General features: G+C 44.0%; 1 protein-coding gene across 2 annotated transcripts in view; it reads left to right on the top strand.

Annotated features, from left to right (window-relative positions):
* CEP85 (centrosomal protein 85) overlaps positions 1-24,780 on the top strand; it is a gene marked incomplete at its 3' end in the record, with an annotated part of 30,536 nt that extends 5,756 nt beyond the window's left edge. Inside the window, exons 2-14 of one of the 2 annotated variants that reach the window (XM_082833453.1) lie at positions 650-723; positions 4,319-4,471; positions 10,363-11,054; positions 11,880-12,013; positions 12,425-12,542; positions 13,620-13,805; positions 17,343-17,495; positions 17,719-17,873; positions 19,012-19,126; positions 20,057-20,107; positions 22,756-22,863; positions 24,004-24,229; positions 24,620-24,780. In XM_082833453.1, coding sequence (XP_082689579.1) covers positions 669-723; positions 4,319-4,471; positions 10,363-11,054; positions 11,880-12,013; positions 12,425-12,542; positions 13,620-13,805; positions 17,343-17,495; positions 17,719-17,873; positions 19,012-19,126; positions 20,057-20,107; positions 22,756-22,863; positions 24,004-24,229; positions 24,620-24,780 — 2,307 coding nt within the window. In that variant the 5' untranslated portion in view covers positions 650-668. Of the gene's footprint in view, positions 1-649; positions 724-4,318; positions 4,472-10,362; positions 11,055-11,879; positions 12,014-12,424; positions 12,543-13,619; positions 13,806-17,342; positions 17,496-17,718; positions 17,874-19,011; positions 19,127-20,056; positions 20,108-22,755; positions 22,864-24,003; positions 24,230-24,619 lie in introns of those variants that run through there. The other variant, XM_082833454.1, reaches the window with a different exon arrangement.
* Between the last annotated feature and the right edge of the window lie 341 nt (positions 24,781-25,121).

The following is a 25,121-nucleotide window of genomic DNA, read 5'->3' as shown; positions in this document are numbered from 1 at the left end:
AATATTTGCTATTATTAGTTACAGTTAATTAAAGCTTTTGTTTACATAGATAGTAATCAGACTTATGCTGAATTCTCAGAACCTACCATTAGAATAAATATAAATGTTTTAAGGAATGAGGTAATGGGAAGAAAACCTCATATTCCCAGCTGAGTATTGAGGTTCTGCTTATGACCAAAAAATCTATCTTTGTACATCATATGACTAACTTTCAATACTGGAAGGAATTGGGGAATTCATTTTACGTTAATCATAATTGAAGTTATAATACTTCACTGTTGGTTTGGTTATTTAGTTTTTTTCCCACCTCACTCTTCCATCCTGTTCCCATGCGTAAGTAGATCCATGGCAATGTTTGTTAATTAAAAGTAACATTATTTTAAATTTTTGCAACGATTGGATGGGCTCTAGACCTAATAGGATCAGTATTGGGAATCTCTGTTTGGTTCTAGGTTTTTTCTTCTTGCTTCAGGAGAAGTAGAGTGGAACATTGGGAGTTGCTTTGCCTTAAAAAAACATCCTCAGGAGTAAAACATGTGGAAGAATACTTGAATACTCTGTGTGTTTTTGACAGTTTCAGCTGAATGAGAACAAGTTACAGGGAATTAAAAGATAGTGGCGAGATCTGACTGGTTCCTTCATTCTACAGCTGGCTCAAATAACTGTTGATGGCCATGCAGGAGAAATACCCAAGTGAGCGGTTCTCTCATGCCACATCACCAGGTGAGTAGTCAAAGTTTTCTGGGTTAAATTATGACCTTTGCTCTATTATTTTATAACAGAAATTTCCTTAAAAGGAAATACTGAACAAACAAGCATTCACTGAAAGGCTGGCGCTTAAAGAACAAAAATGACATGGGGCTACATTGAATAGAAAAATAGGTCTCTCTGAGAGAACAACTATTTATCTCTGGTCCTGTGTAGCTTCCAACAAGACCACGTGATTGACTGGGAGAGGAGGACACATAAAGGATTGGAACAAAGTGACTTTGGAAGATAGTTCCATTTGAAATCAGAAAAACACAGCATAAATTACTGTGTTCTATGTTGTCTTTGTAGTCCTGTGGGTGGGTCAGTCATCTGTTAGCCCACAAAGATTGGAATTCTTCTTGGATGCCAACAGTCTCACTTGTGTTGTCACTAGAGACTCAGGAATTTATCTCTAGAATGGATTTACAGGGTTTTGAAAGCTCAGTAGATATCCTAAGTTGATATGTTAAAAGTTTGTGTATGTATTTAATATATATATTAAAACATGTAAATATATATATATACTCAATAGACAATATTAAGTAGATGTGGTATATTCAAATAGGAAGTAGCATTTTAGAAAAATAACTTTCGAATTTGGGGGGATTTATGAAGAAAGAGTACATTTGATGGAACTAATGGTATGTTTTCTTTAACTTGGAAAATCCCACAGTGCCTTATAGCAGACATTTGGTAGATATGTTCTCCTAGGCATACTGCCTTGCATATAATAAGCACTTGTAAAAGCATTTGTTGAATCAATTCAAGGTTCATTCAGCAAATATTTATTGAACATTGCTATGTGCCACGCACTGTCTTAGGATTGAATTATACAATTTCTTATGACACTTATGTGTATAGTGCACCTTCTTGGAATGTAGAAATTCCTAACAAAGCTCACTGCTTTTCTGATGGCTTTGTTTTCAGTAGTCTCTCATTTCCTACTTTTTTTTTTTGCGGTACGCGGGCCTCTGACTGTTGTGGACTCTCCCATTGCGGAGCACAGGCTCCAGACGCGCAGGCTCAGCGGCCATGGCTCAGGGGCCGAGCCGCTCCACGGCATGTGGGATCTTCCTGGACCGGGCACGAACTCATGTCCTCTGCATCGGCAGGCGGACTCTCAACCACTGCACCACCAGGGAAGCCCAGCAGTCTCTCATTTGATTGATAATGGTCTTAATATTTGATAAAATGCTGCTGATAGGACGTGATACCAGCTTTCAGACTTGAATTTTGAAATAATCATAGTCTCTATAACTACACCAAAACATATTTTTATTTTAGCAAATATCACTTTTAGAATTGATGTATGGGGTGGGTGAACAGAGAAGTGGTAGTGGTGAAGAAGATTATTAGTAGTAACAGGGAGTGATTTCCAGTAGGAGGCCAGGAACATGGTAGTCGAGACCCTCCATTGATTTTCATTATTTCAAAAGACCTGACAAATTGTACACTGACTAGAGAGATAATGCCATATAGACTCACCAGGAGGTCAAATTTCTTTGCTTCTCGCTAGAATTATGTTAATTTAGTATAGTAACACTGGCTAATCTTATGCTGATCAGATGATCTGATTTTTGGCTGTGTTTTCTATTAAAGATTGTTACAGGGACTTCCGTGGCAGTCCACCTGTTAAGACTCTGGGTTTCCAATGCTGGGGATGCGGGTTCGATCCCTGGTGGGGAAACTGTGATCCCACATGTCACGCAGCACAGCCAAAAAATTTAATAAAAAAAAGAAATTGTTACCAATTACTGTGTGTATATAGATTCTTTCAAATCAGGCAGTCCACTGAGACCCAAAGAATAAAAGGAGTTCTTGGGGAAAGTGAGGTTGTCTTCAGTAGAAAGCAGAAGTAAGGGTAGCAAAAAAAAGGAGCAACTGTAGAAGAAAGTAGGTTCAAAAGATGAGAGAAGGGCTTCCCTGGTGGCGCAGTGGTTGAGAGTCCGCCTGCCGATACAGGGGATGCGGGTTCGTGCCCCGGTCTGGGAAGATCCCACATGCCGCGGAGCGGCTGGGCCCGTGAGCCGTGGCCGCTGAGCCTGCGCATCCGGAGCCTGTGCTCCGCAATGGGAGAGGCCACAACAGTGAGAGGCTCGCGTACCACAAAAAAAAAAAAAAAAAAAAAAAAAAGACGAGAGAAGCACTAAATTCAAATATCATTTGCTTCCCGCTAAATCATAGAGTCTGTAGAACCACATTTTCTGATTTCAGCTCAAACTCTGATGCTTTAAATGGATAAGTAGCTACCATTACCTGTTTGTTTGTTTACATGGATCATCAGATAAAGTTTAGAAAACTTACAGTGGTTTTTAAAAAATAATTTGAATTTAATTCTTTGCTAGTATATTAGTAAATCAAGTATTTATTGAACACTTCGTATCTACCAGCCCTCAAACAGCAAGCTGATAAAGTCAAATAAATCTCATCAGTCTTGTTTCATCTTACCTGCTCAGAAACTTTAGTAGTTTCTTTGCATTGCCCCCGCCCCACAAACTCTTCAGATTAACTTATAAGACTCATCTTGATCTGGATTTACCTTAACCACAAGGGTACCCTGATGCAGTCAAAGCAGTGGTTTTCAGCAGGGGACTGGATTGCCTGTTACCTTGCAGAGCATTTGGGAACATATGGGATGTTTTCAGGTTTTATAGTGATGGTGGGATGGAGTGAGGGCTGCTGCTGGCATTTAGTTGACGGGCAGGGACTAGGAATGCTTAACCATCCTGTAATATGTAGACTATACATTGAAGAATTGTCAGGCCCAGAATGCCAAAAGCACCTGTAGGAAATCCTGTAGGAAAGAATGTGGGTATTGGAATCAGAACAACCTGGGTTCGAATCTCAGCTCTGTCCTCTGCAAAATAGGGGTTATAATACTTTTCAGTGAGTAGGTAGATGAGATCATGTTTGTAAAGTGCTGTGGCTTCTAGATTGCAAAGAATGGAGCTGCTATTAACTATTACTGTCCCAGTACCCCTGGATTCTTGGTAGTTTTTATTTCTGTCTTTGAACATTCTCACCTCTTATGCTATTTCCATTTAAAATTAACTGAGCTTCCCTGGTGGCACAGTAGTTAAGAATCTGCCTGCCAATGCAGGGGACACGGGTTCGAGCCTTGGTCCAGGAAGATCTCATATGCCGCAGAGCAATTAAGGCTGTGCGCCACAACTACTGAGCCTGCGCTCTAGAGGCCACAAGCCACAACTACTGAGCCTGCCTGCCACAACTACGGAAGCCCGTGCGCCTAGAGCCCGTGCTCTGCAACAAGAGAAGCCGCTGCAATGAGAAGCCCATGCACTGCAGTGAAGAGTAGTCCCTGCTCGCCGCAACTAGAGAAAAGCCTGTGCGCAGCAGCGAAGACTCAATGCAGCCATAAATAAATAAATTTATTTAAAAAAAAAAAACTCCCTAAAATTAACTAATTCAGAGTAGCTGAAATAGGCACAGGAGAAAGAAAGGTGTGGGGTGCCACTATTCTCTAATAGGTTTAAGCGATTTTTTAAAAAGTCTTGTGGGGTTACCTGAGCAGGTTCACACTAAAGGTGGGAAATGCCACTTGTTTCAGGTTCCAATGTGATTCAGAGGGGTGGTTCCCTGGGGACTGAATGGCAGACCCCAGTTATCTCGGAGGCCTTTCGGAGCCGCTTCAGCCGCTGTTCAAGTATAGCCGACAGTGGGGACACAGCCATTGGCACATCATGCTCAGACATTGCGGAGGGTAAGTTTGGATTAATGATTTGATTACCAAAATGTGTTGTCAATTTCAAATTGTATTCCACGTACATTGTCATTTCCAGAGTATTCATAAGCCAATCCATTCAGTCAAGGAGTCTTCTTGATTCTTCTTATCCTATGCTCCTCACAGCCGGTCCTTTCCTCTCAACTTCTACTGTTTGTCCTGTCTGAAACAACTTTCTAATAGGTTTCTTGGCATCAGGTCTTTCCCTCTCCTACCAGATTAATCTTTCTAAAAGCCTGATTTCATAGTTTCCCTTTCCTGCAAATCCTCAGTTGTTTCTTTTACTTGGAGGATAAAGGTCAGAGTCCCAATTCTGTGATATGGCCCTATCCCATTCAAACATATTTCTCACTGTCACCAGGTATGTTGTCTTAACTATGCTACGTGCAGAACCTTTTTTTGTTGTTGTTACTTGAGCTCTTTCCTTCTTTAATCTGGGCCCCTTTATGCTGTTCTCATCTCCTCTTGCCCCTCCCAGCTATGCTTATCTTATCTTATGATTTAATGACACGTATGAAAAAGCTTTTCCAATTTCTTCCTCCCATTACTGATCTTCCTTTTTGCAATTTTATATCTTTATTTTTTTCTGTCACTTGTTTTTGCACTTAAGTATTAACTGTCAGGCTGTACTTTACAAGAGTATTTTGTTTCTTCATTTAGATGGTGGGTTCCTAGGAGGGCAGAAAACCTAATGATAATAATTAATTACTGTTTATCAAATACTTTGTGATGCATACTGTGCTAAATTTTTTTCTACATTTTTTCATTAATACCTTTAAGAACTCTGAAATATTTTATTTCCAATCTACAAATGAGAGAGCTGAATTTCAGAATGATTAAATGAGCTGATTAAAGTCACAAAACTAATTACCTTGGTACTTGGTGCATCTGATAAGATGTCACACCCACTAGGATGACTATAATCAAAAAGATAATAACAATCGTTGGTGAGAATGTAGAGAAACTGGAACCTTTGTACATTGCTGGTGAGAATGTAAAATGTTGTAGCTGCTTTGGAAAGCAGTTTGGCAGTTCCTTAAAAGGTTAAACATGGAGTTGCCTTATGACTCAGCAAATCTAGGTATATATACGCAAGAGAATTGATGAAAGCATACATCCACACAAAAACTTGTACACAGGGACTTAACCTGGTGGCGCAGGGGTTAAGAATTCGCCTGCCAATACAAGGGACACGAGTTCGATCCCTGGTCCGGGAAGATCCCACATGCCGCGGAGCAACTAAGCCCGTGTGCCACAGTAACTGAGCCTGCGTGCCACAACTGCTGAAGCCTGCTTGCCTAGAGCCCATGCTCTGCAACAAGAGAAGCCACCACAATGAGAAGCATGTGCACTGCAACAAAGACCCAACATAGCCAAAAATAAATAAAATAAAATAAATAAATTTATAAAAAAAAAAAAACTTGTACACAAATGTTCATAGCAGTGTTATTCTTCATAGCCAAAAATTGGAAACAACCTCATGTCTATCAGTTGACAAACAGATGAGTAAAATGTGGTATATCCATATGATAGAATATTATTCAGCCGTAAAAAGAAATGAAGTACCAATACCCCCCACAAACTGGATTAACTTTAAAAACATCTATGCTAAGTAAAAAAGCCAGGCGCGGAAGACCACATATTGTGTGAAATATCCATAATAGGCCAATCTGTAGGGAGATAGAAAATAGATTTAGTGGTTGCCTAAGGCTAGGGAAGTTAGAGTAAATGCAGCATGACTGCTAAAGGGTAAAAAGGTTTCTTTGGGGGGTGATGAAAATGTTCTAAAATTGATCGTAGTGATGGGTACATAATTCTGTGAATGTCCTAAAAACCATTGAATTGTATGTTTCAAGTGGGTGAAAGTTGTACAGTATGTGAACTGTATCTCAGTAAAGCATTTAAAAAAAAAGAAATGTTTGGAAAAAATAGAAGAATGAAAAGGAGAAAAACAAACACATCAACTACATCTACTACTAGTACTGACTCCTGGACACCTGGCATTTAATTTTTTTTTTTTTTTTTTGCCACACCACGTGGCATGCGGGATCTTAGTTCCCCGACCAGGGATGGAACCCACGCCCCCTGCCGTGGAAGTGGGGAGTCTTAACCACTGGACTACCAGGGAAGTCCCTGGGATTTAATTTTAATAGTTTGACAGCTGTGTGTATATGGGCCCAGTGTCAATAAATATTGAGTTAATGGAATCATAGACTTTAAGGTAGACAGAACTTTAAAAATCACTTAATCCAGTTTTTTGCAGGTGAGTAGCAAAAATTCCCTGAGGGGTTAAGTAACTTGCCTGATGTCACACAGCTAGTTATCAGATTCAGATCTCCCACCTGTATTGTTCTTTCCATCACTTGTGTAATCAAAAGTGTTAACTGTCAAGGTAGTTGTGACTTGTTAAGGTTTTGTCTACATGTGCAGTCATGGGACCTTTTTCATTCTGACTAAATAATAGGACTTACAAAAATCAAACAATGGTCTAGATTTTTCCCCCCATTGAATTGACTAGCTATATCTCATTCAGTCAAATTGTTACACAGATTGTGTGTGACTCGATGTGTGCTTTTTATTCCTTTGGGGAAATATATATATTAATTGCATAGTACATTCTTTTTTTTTTTTTTTTTTTTTTGCGGTACGCGGGCCTCTCACTGCTGTGGCCTCTCGCGCTGCGGAGCACAGGCTCCGGACGCGCAGGTTCAGCGGCCATGGCTCACGGGCCCAGCTGCTCCGCGGCATGTGGGATCCTCCCGGACCGGGACACGAACCCGCGTCCCCTGCATCGGCAGGTGGACTCTCAACCACTGCGCCACCAGGGAAGCCCATTAATTATCTATAGTAGTGTGTATATGTTAATGCCAAACTCCTAATTTATCCCTTCCCCATCACACCTTTCCCTTTTGGTAACCATAAGTTTGTTTTCTAAGTCTGTGAGTCTGTTTTCTGTTTCGTAAATAAGTTCACTTGTAACATTTTTTTAGATTCCACATATAAGTGATATCACATGATATTTGTCTTTCTCTGTCTGACTTACTTCGCTTAGTATTATAATCTCTAGGTCCAACCATGTTGCTGCAAATGGCATTATTGCATTCTTTTTATGGGTGAGTAATAATCCATTGTGTATATGTACCACATCTTCTTTTGTCAGTGGACATTTAGGGTTTTTTTTTTTCTGGCTTCACTGTGCAGCTTGTGGGATCTTAGTTCCCTGACCAGGAATTGAACCCAGTCCATGGTAGTGAGAGTGCAAAGTCCTAGCCACTGGACCACCAGGGAATTCCCCATTTAGGCTTTTGATTCTACCCTTCTCTAAGGTGTTTTACCTTGAAGATTCTCAAGGGACAGGATAGAGGTGGGTACTGGAGAGCTCAGAAGGCTTTCAGTTTTTTGATAAAGACTGAAATTGTCACTGGCTTAATTCAGACTACCATACTTCATAAACCAGTAAGTGATGTAGGCAGAAGTGATCAAAATTTAGCAATAGCTAAGTCTACCCCTTACCAAGAAAGGGAGGTTGCTAGAAAGAACAAATTGCTTTAGGCGGGGATGGGGGTTGAGGGGCAGGGAGTGTGTTTGAGGAAAGGAGAGATTTAGAAATATATCCTTGAAGTGGCAAAAACCCAGTGATTTGGGGAATTGTAAACTTCTCATAAAAATCACGTATCCCATACACTAAATTTGGAAAGCCTTTGAAAATTGTAGATGATAGGGACCCTTTTGAAAATGTGTTGCTATTTCGTTTCAGAATGCTCTAAAACACAAACCAGACTTAGCAAGTGTGATGTAACTTGACATTTTATAGCACTTTCTGAGGATTACAGTTTCCTTAATATAAATAGATAAACCCAGTAGATAAGTGACAAATGCTGCCAAAGACCTCACTTCATCATCCGTAGGTGGACCACACTCACCAGAAAATTAGAAAAACCATATTCTCTTGGGCAGCTGGTACCTTTCTTCTTGGCTTTGTTTTTGCCATTACTGCTAGGCATTATGGGCTCAAAACAATTTGGTGAGTCTTTAGAGAGAGTGGGGCTGTGGATGGAGAATGGAAGGAGGTGTTGCTGAGTTCAGCATAGTAGCAGCCCTCATAACCACAGTCTTACTGTCCTTTGTTCCATAATTATATTTTGGGAGTGGGGACACTTGGTGAGAGTGGATATTATGGTGCCATTATGGAAGATTTCAAATAGAGACCTTACTAGTCTTAGAAGTCTTCATCACCACCAGTCTACCTTAACCCTGTTGACTAGTTCTGTATTTAAGTTTTGGGACATCAAAAACTGTGTCCTTTGACTCTGAAATGTCCTTTCTTGGTCCTGAGAAACTGATGCATGTCATCAAAAATTACTGGTTGTTTTGTTTCTTGTTTGTTCTTAGTATGGCATTTTATATATCCCACGATCATCTGAGTAGAGGAAATTAGAGACTATGCATATATTATAAGGGATAATTTGGCTTGCCTGTGGTTTTTTTTTTTTTTTTTTTTGCGGTACGCGGGCCTCTCCCGTCGCGGAGCACAGGCTCCGAACGCACAGACTCAGCGGCCATGGCTCACGGGCCCACCCGCTCCGCGGCATGTGGGATCCTCCCGGACCGGGGCACGAATCTGTGTCCCCTGCATCGGCAGGCGGACTCTCAGCCACTGCGCCACCAGGGAAGCTCTTGCCTGTGTTTTTAAAGAGCTGCTTACAAACCCATATGAGAAGATGATAGCTGATCTATACTCATATAATTCTGGAAAAGGTTAGTGTCTGTCCTCATTAGCTGAGTGTGTTCTGTGTTGGTTGATGGAAAATGAAAAGAAACAAATCGGAGGTCTACTCTTCTCCGTGGTAGACATGCTTAGTTTGGAAAAGAATACTAGACATAATTGAAAAAGGAAGACGTTTATATTCCTTGTCCCCCTCACTCAGTTTTCTGCCTGCTGAAGGTAACGTGTGTGTTTCCTCATATTCCTGTATTGTTCTTCGCTTGCAGCCCACTGTCCTGTGTTAATTCTGTGACCTTGTAGTCCTCTTCAGAGTAGCACTTGAAAGTTGGAAATATGTAGAAATATGAACCTTCTACAGCAGGGCCAATCAGCGAGTTGTCTCCCAAGACTAGGCAGGAGCTAAAGGAAACATAAGTCCAGTCTGAAGGAAAGTGAAAAATCACAGTTGTATACAAACAAGTGGGTAAATAAAAGGCAAAATATAAAAAAGAGGATTTCACTGTTTACCACTTGAGAGTGCTCACTGTGCTAGAATGAAACCTGAGAGTTACTAAGAATAACTTCACATATCCCGGCAGTCAGGTCTGGTGTGTGGGAGAGAGAACAGAATCCTGATTCAGATGCTGTGCTCCCTGCCCTAGATACAAAGCAGCACTATCCAGTTCGCCTTATTTTTCGGATAGTTTAGATTCATTGCTCACCTTCACAGGGGAGCTTTTGGAGATCACAGAGGATTCTGGCAGCCCTTGGAAAAGACATTTTTATTAGATTGGATTATAGCTTAGAGTTACTCAGCTCTTAGAGGAGTAGGATCTAATCCATTTCCCTTAAGTAAGTGATTTTTTTTTTAAGTTCCATTTTCAGCTTTGTTGACTGGCAGGATTTTTTATTCAAATACAAAGGACAGAGTATAAGTTAAAAGTGAAGCCAGTGTTGCCTTTTGTTGGTTTGCCTTGTGAATGGCATTTGAGGTCCTAGAACACACATCTCCTGTTTAGGCTGCTGTGTTTTTTGCCTGATACTTGTGATGACAGTGCCCTTTCTGCGTGGTCTTAGGACAAGCAGAGAATGTCTGGCATAGCAGCCAAAGTCAAGAAAGCTTGCTGCCTCTATTTTGACTTACGGAAGACTGTTCTCTCCGCAGATTTTTGCAGCTCGAGTAGCAGTCCTTCTTTCCAGCCCATCAAAAGCCACGTAACCATTCCAACAGCCCATGTGATGCCTTCTACTTTGGGGACCTCTCCTGCCAAGCCAAATTCTCCTGCCGGACCCTCTTCTTCCAAACTTCCTTTGTCAGGGTTGACTGAAAGTGTGGGGATGACAAGAAATGGAGACCTCGGTGCAATGAAACGTTCTCCAGGCCTATCTAGAGATTTCATGTATCTTTGTGGTGCTGCTGGAGAGAATGGAGTTGAGCAGTCCTGGTTTCCAGCAGTGGGCCATGAAAGAGAAGAAGAGGCAAGGAAGTTTGATATTCCCAATATGGAGTCTACTCTCAATCAGTCGGCAGTGATGGAGACACTTTATTCAGATCCCCACTACCGAGCCTCCTTCCACAACCCAAGAACCGACACAAACAAGGAGTTATACAGAGTGTTGCCTGAGACCAAGAAGGCACCAGGCAGTGGGGCGGTATGTGAGCGGAATGGACCACACCCTAGTGGCAGCGGGGTTCTTCCTTTGGGACTCCAGCCTGCTCCTGGGCTCTCCAAGCCTCTACCTTCTCAGGTGTGGCAACTGAATCCTGACCCTTGGCATCCCCGTGAGCGATCTTGTGAGCTCAGCACTTGTCAGCAGCAGCTGGATTTGATCCGTTTACAGATGGAACAAATGCAGGTAGAGACCCTTCTTCCCTTGGATTTTGCAGTTTCTGTGCTGATCATAGAACTGTATAGGTTTTGTCCTATAAGTTTTGACTCCAAAGAAAGCATTTGTAAAAAGGAGGAAAGATGTTTGTAGATAGGAAATGAAGTCTTGTGAATGTCATCAAATCTGTTGGTGGTCTAATTAAACACCAGATAGTTTCTCCAAAGCAGAGGGTTATAAAGGACACCACCAGAGTTAGGACACCAACACTGACTGTGTGTGTATGTATTTATGTACCAGTCAGTAGGCTAGGTACTTTAACGTACAGAATCTTATTTAATCCTTATAGCACTCTGATGAGGTAAATGTAGAAATTTACCAGTTTCTTAGAATAAGTAATGTGTCCAGGGTCACAGAGCTGGTGAGTGGCAGAGTTCTAGGGTTCAAAAACTATCTTTGAATCCCAGGTTCTTTCCACTATAACACTTTTGGGTTTAAAAAAAAAAAAAAGTTCTTGTGCTGCTTAAGAATGGGAAGAAAGGAAGCAGGACACATTCTCCTTTCCTGGTTGGTGAGGACATCTTAGCTCCTGTTTAGCTTTTGTTGCCAGATAATGAAAGACAACTGACCTTTTCTTAGAAACTGGAGCTTTTCTGAGCAGGGAGTGTCCAGCTGGCAGAAGTCTCCCTAGCAGGTTCTTTCCAGTCATACATCAGAGCTAAAATTATTTCATAAACAGTGGGCCTTCTCAGACTGAGCCAAAGTAAGCCTTGACTGCAGACCCAGCTGTAGTTCAGGTGTTTTCAGGTGCCTATAGGTCAAGATTAAGCTGCTCTGGGCCTGCTTGTCTTTCAGCTTCAGAATGGAGCCATCTGCCACCATCCTGCTGCTTTTTCTCCTTCATTGCCCACATTAGACCCAGCACAGTGGATCAGCATCTTGAACAGTAATGAAAACCTTCTGAAGGAAAAGGAGCTCCTTATTGACAAGTAAGGGGGCAAGGGGTGTCATAGGGCTAGCCTCTGCTGTCCCAGCCCCCACTAAGGAGGTCTTCCCAAGGGCAGTGCATCTTCCTCTGTTTAGGACCCTGCCTTGCCTCATGGTAGAGCTAGATCAGTAAGCAGCCTAGTCCAGTATGTGAGTAATGTGATAGGCCAGTTGCATATCTCTGCAGGGGCTGTGGGGAGTGCCTAAAGGAGGCAGCTGACTCTTCGCAGCTGATCTTTCTTCATTTCCCCTGTCAGTTTTCTCATTTGCTCTTCCTCCTTCAGGAAACAACACTGACCAGAATCCAAGGTCTTTGCTTACAAAGTGTGGTTTGTACCTAAGGAAAGTGGGGGCTCATATTGCAAGTCATTTGTGTCAGGACCCTGGACCTCATTCTATTCCGGCTTTTGCAGGCAGAGGAAACATATCTCTCAGCTGGAGCAGAAAGTGCGAGAGAGCGAACTACAAGTCCACAGTGCTCTTTTGGGCCGCCCTGCCCCCTTTGGGGATGTCTGCTTGCTGAGGCTGCAGGTAAGCCTTGGCAGCCAGGATGGCATTCTGCTTGTCATAACCCAGTATCTTCCCTGTGCTTGGCACTGTTAGGCATCCAGGAGATAGAAAATGAACCAAGTGATATAAGGTGTCCCTGCCCTCAAAGAGTAAACATCTTAATTATAAAGTATCTCCTTTTCTGCCCTTGTGGGGGCAGAAAAGGCTTGAGGGTAGATCAAGTGGAAGTCCAGGTGCCTTGGTATCAGGACATACTTGGGAGAAAAGGAAGGCAGAGCAAGGTACGTAGTAAGACCCTAGAACTGAGTGATGCTTTGAGAAGTCTTAATATACCAGCCCTGGCCAAATGGAGGGGGAAGCAGAGGTAATGCAGGATTTAGAGCCATTCCCACTTTTATTCTTCCATGTCTAGGAGCAACTGAAGGAAACCATGCTCTCACTTAGGTCAGTAGCCCTAAAAGAAGTTGGCCAAGCTTCTTCTGTAGTTTGGGCTTTTGAGTGATGTCTGTTAGACAGATTATAGTACTGTACTGGCTTTGCCACCTAGTGGGCCTGTTAAGATAGTGTTCCATCTTGTAGAATCAGAATGTTAGTGTGAGAAGGGCCGTTAGATAAAATCTAGTTCGGTCCTCTAATTTACTGATGAGAAAATTGAGGCCCGAGAAGGAGGAAGAATTTGCCTGAAGTCATACAGAGAATGAGTGGAGGAGAACCAGGCCTTGAGCCCAGGTCTTCTGATACAGTGTCCTGTATTCCTTTGTTATACTACAACTCATCAAGTATTGCTTTAAGCCAGTGGTTCTGAAATTTGAGTATGCATCTGAATCACCTGGAGGGCTTGTTAAAACACAGATTATTGAGACCCATCCCCAGAGTTTCTGATTCACTGGGCCTGGGAGTTGGGCTTAAGAATTTGCATTTCTAACAAATTCCCAGGTGATGCTGAAGCTGTTAGTTCTAGGACCACACTTTGAGAAGCATTGCTTAAAGAAATTCTTAGAGAAAGGTGATATTTGACCACAAAGTATACTAGGTATAAGTAACGTGTATGGGACTGTCAGGGTAATGAACAGTTATATATTGAGAATCTCTCTGCAGGAATTGCAGCGAGAGAACACTTTCTTACGTGCACAGTTTGCACAGAAGACAGAAGCCTTGAGCAAAGAAAAGATGGAGCTTGAAAAGAAACTCTCTGCTTCAGAAGTTGAAGTCCAGCTCATCAGAGAGTCACTCAAAGTGGCATTGCAGAAGCATTCAGAGGAGGGGAAGAAACAGGAAGAAAGGGTGAGCTAAGGAGCTGATAGCTTTCTAATTCACAAAGGAGTTGGCAGTCAGCCCTCTCCTGCCAGACCCTAAGCTGTTTCTGGCCCCTATTCTTGGAACCTGGAGGAGTCAACTGGGTGAAACCCCCTACATTGACTTCTTATGCAGGATTGATCTGTTAGAAATGGAACCCCTCCTTTCTGCTTCATCTGCACAAAACTACCACAGAGAGGGAAAGCCGTATAATCCCTCACTGTCCCAGGTTGTGATGGGCTACCAGCTGGCCTGGGTGGAAAATCAGCCTGGGCAGTCATACGAGATTGTGCTGTGGCAAGATGTACCTGTGGTACATCATTCAGCCTGGTTTCTCCTCACTCTACCTAAAAAGTAGGTGAAGAATCCCATATATGCAGATATTTTGGGAGTTTTAACATTTTTGCCAGTGCTCTTAGAATTGCTTAGGGTGAGATTGGTTATCATAGAAGGAGCTAAATCTTTTGGTTCTGTTCACAGGTTGCACTAATGCAGACATTCTTGGGGGACCAGTTTAATAATGTTTAGTTCTGGACCACTTGCATCAAAGTCAGCTAAAGCAGTGTTTCGTAAACTTTAATGTGCTTAAGAATCATTTGGAGATAATGATAAAAATACAGATACGGATTCAGTAGTTGTGGGAGGGAAGGGGGCCCTGAGATCCTGCATTTCTAATAAGCTCCCAGGTGATGTTGGTGCCATTGGTACAGCATAGACTTAGAGGCTTGTTAAAAAAGAAACTTTTAATCAAAATAATACATGTATCTAAGTTAAATAACCAACATGTTATCAAATATCAACATATTTATAGTAAAAATTAGTGGTTCTGTGCCCAGCCCCACTCCACAGAATTATCTGTCCTCAACTCTTTTCTTTCTTTCTCCTGATATATACCTCTATATTTCTGAATAGTATTCTTTTTTTTTTTTTTTTTTTTTTTTGAGGTACGCGGGCCTCTCACTGCCTCTCACTGTTGTGGCCTCTCCCGTTGCGGCACGCAGGCTCAGCGGCCATGGCTCACAGGCCCAGCCGCTCCACGGCATGTGGGATCTTCTTGGACCGGGGCACGAACCCGTGTCCCCTGCATCGGCAGGAGGACTCTCAACCACTGTGCCACCAGGGAAGCCCTGAATAGTATTCTTCTATTGAATTTTTTGCTGTTTTTGTTTCATGAATGCAATATCTTTTCTCTGATGATATTGATTATACCTTTTGGGATATCTGCATCTGCTCATAGTGTTGTTTCTTGTTTCCTTCAGGTCTTTTTATTTTGGTGTCTTTCATGTTAGAGGCTTGGTGATCCTTGAATGAAAGAGTGCTCATATTGAAGAATGTAGTATTTTAGGGACTTCCCTGGCGGTCCAGTGCTTAAGACTCCACGCTTCCACTACAGGGGGTACAGGTTCAATCCCTGGTTGGGGAACTAAGATCTCACATGCCGTGCGCTGCAGCCAGAAAAGAAAAAAAACAAAAAAAAACCCACAACGTATCAGTAGTATTTTAAAGCTGCGTGGAAGCTCTGGGTTCATGGTAGTTGCCCGGTGGGCTTCCCTGTGGGATGCTCGCTCGCTCGCTCTCTCTCTCTCTCTCAATTCACAGTTGGTTATCAGCATTTTTAATAAGCTTCCCAGGTGATTCTGATGCATATTAAAATGTGAGAATCTGGAGAATCACATGGAGCTTAAAGATTGTACCTGGGGTAAAGGTTTTGACTGATTTTCAGGGATCCCTCTTAGTACTGTGTTATCTTTGGATTAAATTAGGCCTGTGCCTCTTTGGCATCAGTAGATCTGCCTTACCTTTTCTCTGCTTTCTCTTACTTCCTCCAGCTTCCTTTTTCATGAGCCAAAGAAAAAGCCATAATAGTGAAGAAAAAGTTTCCATTCAACAAATCTTTTTTTTAAAATTTATTTGTTTAATTTATTAATTTTTGGCTGTGTTGGGTCTTCATTGCTGCGTGCGGGCTTTCTCTAGTTGCGGTGAAAGGGGGGCTACTCTTCGTTGCAGTACACGGGCTTCTCATTGCAGTGGCTTCTTTTGTTGCAGAGCATGGGCTCTAGGCGTGTGGGCTTCAGTAGTTGTGGCATGCGGGCTCAGTAGTTGTGGCATATGGGCTTAGTTGCTCCACGGCATGTGAGATCTTCCCAGACCAGGGCTCGAACCCGTGTCCCCTGCATTGGCAGGCGGATTCTTAACTACTGCGCCACGAGGGAAGCCCCATTCAACAAATCTTAATTGATTGCCTGCTCAGTGCCAAGCATTGTGCTGTGTGTTGGGGATATGATAGTAAGCAAAATGGACACAGCCCCTCCTCTCAAGGAGTTTAGAGTCTCATTAGCCCTTCCAGATGATTGCTTAGCTTTATATCCTATGTGGTGCTTAGGGAATAATGCGTTACCTATCTCAACAGACCAGACCAGACCGGCTGTATGTCTACTGTATATACAGTTATATTTACTTTTGCAATTCAGTTCTGATGCAGACCACTTAGAGTTAGCATCAGATTCCACAGGTTTAAGGGCATGGTCCCCCAAAAGACTATGCTTATTTGTTACTTCCGATGCCAGCTGCAAGTTTTGGGTTCCCTAGACTGCCTATATACTTCTGACCAACTGGCTATAAATCCAGGGGTTCCCATGACCCCTTCAGGTTCAGTAATTCACCAGAGCAACTCAGAACTCAGGATTACTTAGGATTACAGTTTTATTATAAAAATACAAATCAGGACAAGCCAAATAAAGAGACAAATAGGATGAGGTCTGGGAAAGTCCTCAAAGCAGGGCTTCTATACCTTTTCTCCCTTGGAATCAGAGCATGTCATCCTCCTAGCACATCCATGTGTTCACCAACCAGGAAGCTCCACTGAGCTTCGGTGTCCAGAATTTTTAATTGGGGTTTTATTATGTAGGCATGATTGAACTCAATCTCCTGTCTTTGTCCCCTCTTCACAGGGAGTTGGGCTCAACTCCATCGGTCTTTATAGTGACCAGTCTGCATTCTGGGTCATCTCATTAGCATAAATGCATTTATGGTGGGCTCTGGTCCACTAAGAAAAACAAAGATACTCCTTTTCTATTATTTGGGATATTCTAAGAGTTTAGAAGTTACCTCCCAGGAAGCTGGACAAAGACCAGACAAATTTTTTTTGGCTGCACTGTGCAGCATGTGGAATTTTCCCAACCAGGGATCCAGGGATTGAACCCAAGCCCCCTGCAGTGGAAGTACGGAGTCTTAACCACTGGCCTATCAGGGAAGTCCCAGATTCCTTATTATACGGTAGAGCTACCAATTTTTGAAAACTGCCAAAGGAGCCCCCCTTCCTTGCCCTTGATTAGAAAGTTCTTGTGTGTTAACTCTGCATTTTATGCCCTAATCTCAAATGGCAAAATTTTATCAGCTTCCTGCATTCATTGTAGTGGAAAACATTTATAGCCCTAAGGGCAAAGACATCACTTCAAAAAAAGTTGATGTTCAGGGTTGTAGAGGAGTCAATGAAGACAGATTCTCGACATTTCTTCCCAATAGGTCAAGGGTCGTGATAAACATATCAATAATTTGAAAAAGAAATGTCAGAAGGAATCAGAGCAGAACCGGGAGAAGCAGCAGCGTATTGAGACCTTGGAACGCTACCTGGCTGACCTGCCCACCTTGGAAGACCATCAGAAGCAGAGCCAGCAGGTAGCAGCAATGTCTGGGCATACCTGGGGCAAGAAGGGAGTGGCCAAGCAGGGGGGCTTTCTCAGCCTCTGCTGCATGCAGTTACCTTGTGGCTTTCTGAAAGGAAGATCCTAAAGGAGTCATGTCCACACACTCATATCACAACTGAACTGCAAATTTTTTGAGATACCCAGACAGAGTCTTCCTTGGCCTGTTGACCTAAGCATGGAATCCTGTCTTTCAGCTTAAGGATTCTGAGTTGAAGAGCACAGAGCTGCAGGAGAGAGTGACTGAGCTGGAGAGTTTGCTGGAGGAGACCCAGGCAGCCTGCAGAGAGAAGGAGGTTCAACTGGAAAGCCTGAGACAGAGGGAAGCAGAATTCTCCTCCACTAGACATAGGTAAATACCCCTGTGGGGTTGAGGAAAGGAGTGGAGAGCTATATTCTGGTCCTGGCTACCCCACTCATTACCTGTGTGACTTTGGGCAAATCACTTCACTTCTCTGAGCTTCATTTTCTTTGGATTGTAAGTAATAAGAAAGCTGTTTATGGATAAGGACTATGTCTTTGAGATGGAATGTGGGGGGTATAGTGGTGCATTGGGGTGGGATTTGTCACTGTATCCTTTGGAAGGCTCCAATCCAGTACCTGGCATAATAATACTAGATAATAATCCTTGAATATGTATGTGTTGAATGAATGGGAGCACTTCATAAACTGGAAAATGAGTATCTCTATATTTGCAAAAGTAGATCCTGGTGCTGAGGACTGGAGGTTATCCACATTTTGAATCTTGCAAGGCAAAGCCTACCAGGAGCATCTGTTTCTTCTCCTCAGCCCTAGGGATTGCTCTCGATTGCCACAGCAGGTTCTGAGAACAAAACAGGATGCCATAATGTACTCTCAGGGTGTCTTGGGAGCCTCCTCCATGTTAATAGAAGTTTCTGAAAATGTAGTGGCTGTGTTTCAGCAGCCTCTTGGACCAAATCCAGCTGCTAATGGGATGGATTGGATTTCTCATCCCATATTCAACCACAGTGACCCTGTTGTTTATTTCAGCAGATGGGCCATGATGAAAGTGATTGTGGGGATCCATGGGAGGAGACCACTGGTTGGAGTCAGAAGCGAGGTTAGGGGACATAGCTGGGTCTGCCCCAGACTGTATGTGCAAAGAAAAAAGATTTTTTTGGTATTTTCTAAAATTTCTGCATTCTATACGTGTGACTTTTATAATTTAAATACATGTGATGAATGTTTACTTTTAAATATCAAAACAAAGAATAAAAAAACCTTGGGCAGGTAGAGAATTGGTAGCACATTGTATAGATGCTGACCTCTAGGGAATGGAACTAGCATAGACTGAGCAAGCAGCTTCTGTGTGGCACTCCCTACGTTATACAGACCTAAGACATTATCCCCACCTATGGCTTGGAAGGGTGTAAATGTCTTGCCCCAAAACATACAGTAAATAGCGGAATCAGGAATCAAAGCCACATCCCTCTAACTTCAGAGTTCTTTAAGAGGCCACTGTTTTTCAGCCTGCAAGATAAGCAGTGTGTGGAGGCGGCCAGTGGAGAAGATACAGCTCAATGGGGAGAAGGTCCCCAAGTGGAAATGGAGTCCTGGCAGAAGGAATGTGATTCCCTTCGAAAGGTGACTGAGGGTGTCCAGGCTGTAACGGGGTAGGCTTAGGAAAGAAAAGATGGGGTATTGGTAGGGAACCATGAATTTATGACCCTGAACCCTCTAGGATCTGCTGCCCAGAGTTTTTCTCTCCTTCTGAGAAGTCATCCCTGCATAATAAATTTGCATTTTAGATATTCATCCTTATGACTGGCAAGCAACATTAGGGAAGGACATGCCTCTGAACATCCAAATTTATATGCTCCAAAATGGTACACTGAAGCTTGGTGCACTTCATTCATGGCTCAGGCCCTATTCAGAACCTCTTGCATTGGGCAAAGTTCTACCCAGTGAGGGGGCTCTAATTCAGCAGAGAAGAAGGAGCTCGGGGCCTAGCAGTGAGACTGGTTGAAGGTCAGCAAAAAAGAAGACCCAGAAATGGTTCAGAGAGTACCTGAGGTCTTAAAGGACAGGAAACTAGGCCTGTTCAGGTTCTCTCCTCGAACAGTCAGTGTGACCAAAGCTATAAGTAATGATAACTGTCATAGCCCTGGATAGGACAAGCTTCATTAAACTGAATTTTCAGTCATGTCCTTTACCAAAGAACCAGAATATACACTGGCTGTATATGAAGTTGATTCTACTGGCCTACAATCATCAGGGTGAGGGTGTCTCTCTCCACCCGACTTCCCCATGGTGGTCATAGGTCCACACTACATTCCTCTTTGTTTAAATCTCTTTGTGACTAGAGCACAGGAGTGTGAAGCTAGTTAGCCAGGATAGGGAGTCTGGGTTATTTTTCTGTAGGTAGAGCTAACTTGTCTTCACTCTGTTCTCACTATTGACTGGCTGTAGCCAATTGGGCTAAGAGCCAGACCACAGATCCTAGTACAGCCTCTTGCCCTCTGACCTCACTATCAGCATGTGCTTACAGCCTTCCTTGATAACTTTGCCTTTCAGATTGTGGAGAAGCAACAGCAGAAGATTGATCAGTTGCGTTCACAAGTACAGGTGAGCTGGAGTCCTTGGGGCATGGTGGGCAGGACTTAATGATGGAATTTCTAGAATTCAACCAACACTATTCTCTGCCATGCAATTTACTCGGTGTTAGGAGCACAAGAATGAGACCCAGTCAGTTCTTTTAGCCTACATTCTTGTTGGGAAGGGGTTTTAGCACAGTACTGTTAGAGCATCCATGTTATCCTGGGGGAGCATAGAAGAGTCAGTGGAAGTAGGGAGGTCAAGGAAGGGTTTCTGGAGATCATGAGCCTTCTTTTTTTTTTTAATTAATTAATTAATTTTTGGTTGCATTGGGTCTTCGTTGCTGCACACGGGCTTTCTCTACTTGGGGTGAGCGGGGGCTACTCTTCATTGCAGTGTGCAGGCTTCTCATTGCAGTGACTTCTCTTGTTGCGGAGCACAGGCTCTAGGCACGCGGGCTTCAGTAGTTGCAGCACACGGGCTTAGTAATTGTGGTACGTGGGCACAGTCGTTGTGGCTCGTGGGCTCTGGAGCGCAGGCTCAGTAGTTGTGGCGCACGGACTTAGTTGCTCAGCGGCATGTGGGATCTTCCCGGCCCAGGGCTTGAACCCATGTCCCCTGCATTGGCAGGTGGATTCTTAACCACTGCGCCACCAGGGAAGCCCTCATGAGCCTTCTTGAAGGAGGAGGAAGGGTTAGCCAGTCGATGAGGAGGCACAGGATAGGATGGTATTTCCTGATAGAAGGAACAGCATGGGTAGGAACATGAAGGCATGAAACAGCAGGGTTTGCACATGGAGCTGCAAGCAGTTTGATATTGTTGAAGTAAGGTGGTAAATGGAGAACTGGGCTATGGGAGGGCTGGGACTGTTCAACCAAGTTAGCTTTTATTCTTTAGGTAGGTGATGGGAATCTACTATAGTATTTAATTGGGGCGTGATGTGGTCAGGTTTGCAACTCAGGCTTGAGGGTGGAAGAATATTGGCACTTGGAGAGTTACAAGGCTGGAGGCCAGTGGACTGTAGCAGAGATCCTAGTGAGAGATGATGAAGGATGATGCATAAGGCAGCATTGCAAGAAGGAGTTGTGAGGGGACAAATTTAAATGAATTTTAGGAGGTAAAATAGAGAGGAATCAGTGACTGATAGAATGTAGGAGGTTGAAGAATAAGGAAAAATCAAAGACAACTCCTGGTTTCTATTTTGGGCCAGAGTAGGAGTGTCCTTAATTGGGTTCTCCAAGAAATCCTAGGTACAGATTCTCTTTGGACTCTAATAGAGGTTTTCACACCAAACAGGAGAGATGCACGTCCACTGAGGAAGAACTGAAAGCTGCAGTCCTACCCTTGCCATTATGTGGGTCTATTTAGTTCACATATTTCAAGTCCTGTAAGGAGATAGTCAAGCCTAGTGAGTGTTTACATCCATTTATTATTATGATGATGATGATTAGCTGCGCTGCTCGGCTTGCGGGGTCTTAGTTCCCCGATCAGGGATTGAACCCAGGCCCTCGGCAGGGAAAGTGAAGAGTCCTAACCACTGGACTGCTGGGGAATTCCCTACATCCATTTAAAATCCCAGGATTTTAGTAGTTTTTAGTGGATCTCAACAGTATGTTTCTTGGAACTCTGAGGTTCCACAGCATGTAAAATAGTATATTTACCCATGATGAGACTTTGGTGGAATTAGGTGGATTCAAAATGGTCACCTTGGGTGTTTCATAGTGGTGAGACGTTTTCCTTGGCTGCTAAATTTTTTATTAATACAAAATGGAAAAGTTCAGAAATATTATTTATACTTTATTTGTTCAAGTCAGTTTCAAAACTGGGGGGAAATTGGAATGAACCAGAATGAGAGGCAGAAGATAACAAATATAAATACCTCCCTCTCTTGACCCTGACTACCCCTACACATAAATGCACGCACGCACGCATTATAACTAGATTAGGTGCCCGAGAGAGTGCTCTCTCTACCCCTTCTCATCTCTGTCAAAAACATTTAATATACAGTATTGTCAAGGGCATTTGGCTGTGAGCTCCTCAAAGACAGGGATTGTTTGGTATTCTTTTTAGTATCCCCAGTGCCTGTCAACAGTAATTGCTCGATAAATAATTGAACTCAACTCAATGGACGTTCCTTGCCCTCAAGAAAGTTATGGTCTAGTGGAGGGAGGAATCATGTGCACAGCCAGCAAATGTACTCATGAGCCATGATGGAGGTATGAGTAGCAGGGCAATATTAGGATTAATTGGATCTAATTTGCAGATTAAGGAAGGTTCTGGCAGAGCAGAGGGGCATTCTGGGCAAAGGGGAAAGAGGAGTGAGCAACAGTATTGGAACTGTAACCTTTGGGGATGAAGGCCAGTTAGTCGTTCAGTGTGACTGGAGTAGAGGCTGTGTGGAGGGTAGAAAGAGATAAGGATAGAAAAGTAAGTAAGGGCCAGACTGGCCTAGAATGCCCTGCTGAGGAGCTGGCCTCTATTGCTACATGGTCAAGGGCTAGAGAAGGGTTTTGATGCGAAGTCACAGATCAGGGCTGTTGTAAAAGAATCTCTTAGCAGCAGTGTGTGGGCAGGGTGGAGCTTTACTATGTATATAGTCCAGACCAGAGGCGATATGGTCTGAAGTAGACTTGTTACCCCTGACATGTTCTCCCACCCTCCTTGCCATGGGATGCAGAGCCTAGAGCAGGAAGTGGCTCAAGAAGAAGGAACAAGCCAGGCCCTGAAAGAGGAGGCCCAAAGGAGGGAGACAGCCCTGCAGCAGCTGCGCACAGCTGTGAAAGAGGTGAGCAGCAACAGCTAGGCCTCTTGGTACTGTCTTTTCTCTGTATCCTCCCGATCCCTTCTCCCACAGGAGCCCCCACGTTTGGGAGGTCCCTGCTAAGCTTTTTTGGCAGAGGAGTAAGAAGGGACATTGCATCATCCTTTATATTAGAGGTCCTAAGCCTTTGAGTGGCCATAATTACCCAGGAATGCTTTTTGGATATGGACGATCACTCTCTCTTATTTTGTATTCCCACAGCCACAGGTTTGTGGGGTTGGGGATGAAGGGATCAAGAAGATTGAAGGTTTGGTGATCCTCATGGAGTAAACAGAGTTGTCGGCAGGGGGCGGCCAAGGTCACTGCCCGAGTGCTGAGGAAGGAGTCTCCCAGAACTAGGATTGTCACATGGCCCAGTGTGGGTGAAGGGTGGACTGGAGGAGAAAGTCTATTCAGTGTCTTTAAAACAGAATAGAGGTAGGAAGGGAAGGAGTGTGCATTAAGCTGTTCTGGGAAAGGGAGGGAAAGAGACACAGATGGACGTGAATAGCTGGTCTCTGTAGTGAAGCCTGACTCCACTGAGGTGAAGGATTGAAAAGGCAGGACACGTTTCAGCACTATGTCCTCCAGGTCCCCAGCTGCTTCAGCCCTGCCTCGTCCCTACCCACCCAGTGGCCACTAGCTGTCTTGTTGTCTTTCTTGCCTGCTTTATTCCTCTGACACACTCTGATCCGGCTGGCTGGTGGCCACTTTTGTCAGGGTGGCAGGGAGAGATTGAAACCAGTGTCTCCTCAGATTTCACAGTTCACGTTAAACCTTCTCTGATAGCCTGGCTAACAGAGTTGGCTGAGGGACTGGCTTCAGATAGAGTTCCGAGGGGCGGGAGTATCTTCTCTGGTTCCTGAACAGAAACCTGGAGGCTGCTGACTCAGTCTGCTGGGGTGCAGTTTCCCCTCCAATGCTGCAGCCCTGTGGGCCCAACCTACCTGCAGGAGAAACTAGGCCTGATATTGAGGGGGAAGAGGGGAGTGCAAGGAGGGGGGACATCGCCTTTGACTCATAGCTTCCCCTCCACGCACATATATACATATATCCACACTCATGCACAGATACTCTGCTTTTCCCTGGGCCTGGGTTAATGTGCTCGCCTCTCTGTCTGCTCAGCTTTCAGTACAGAACCAGGACCTCATTGAGAAGAATCTGACGCTCCAAGAACACCTGCGCCAGGCCCAATCAGGGTCCCCATCTTCATCAGACACGGCCCAGCTGGCATTTGAGCTGCATCAGGAGTTGGCCCGTTGCCTTCAAGATCTGCAGGCTGTCTGTAGCATTGTGACCCAGAGGGCCCAGGGGCATGACCCCAGTCTCTCCCTGCTCCTGGGCATTCACTGTGAGTCCTCAGGCCAGTCTGGGACCCAGGAGAGAGTGGCTTTCATTCTCCTCTCACCCCTATCTACCTTTCCCATCATTACTGGTAATTTGTGAACTGGGCTCCGTAGACCTGGTCACCACCCTCTGGGAGTTATGTGTTTTGCAAAGTAGACGTTCAGTAAATCTGTTTTGGAAACAGGCATCCTTATGGGGTACCTGGGTGAAGGACAAACACAAACGTGGCCCTTAGGCAGCAAGATTTCAGCCCATTGTTCCTAGGTGCTTTTTAAAAAGTGCCATGTTCCAAGACCACAGGCCTTATGGCACTGCATATCCATACTGCGCTTTCCACAGGAAAGTGTCTCCTGAGTGATTTACTAATAATCTCTCGAAATGCTCTCCTCCCCAGCTACACAGCACGCAGGGACTCAGCTAGATTTTCAGAAGCCGGATGTGATCAGGAGGAAACTAGAAGAGGTTCAACAGCTACGCCGTGACATCGAGGACTTAAGGACCACCATGTCAGACAGATACGCCCAGGACATGGGAGAAAACTGTGTCACACAGTGAGGAATGCTGGGGGTGGGACAGGCTGTATTCCCCAAGGGAGAATCTGGTCTGCTGAGAGCCCGGTCCAGCAGGTCCTGCCCTGACAATCTCTTGCCTCCTGTCTGCTGCTATTCCCAGAGAGAAGGATGGAGGGGAGGTATGAGCTGCACCTGGGGCCAAGGGCTGATTAGAGAATTTTGTTTGCCCTGCCCCACTCTGGCTTTGCCTTGTTGGATTGCATTTGTCCTGTCATCCTCATTTACCCTTTGAGGGTGAGTTAATAATTAACTTTTGCAGGTAGACTGGGAAGTCCTCACAGACTGTTCCCAGTTGCCGGCTGACGTCAAAGGCAAGCAGGCCTC

Source organism: Leucopleurus acutus (assembly GCF_964270905.1).
Source record: "Leucopleurus acutus genome assembly, chromosome: 2".
Lineage (NCBI taxonomy): Eukaryota > Metazoa > Chordata > Mammalia > Artiodactyla > Delphinidae > Leucopleurus > Leucopleurus acutus.
This window is presented reverse-complemented; position numbering and strand designations above follow the sequence as displayed.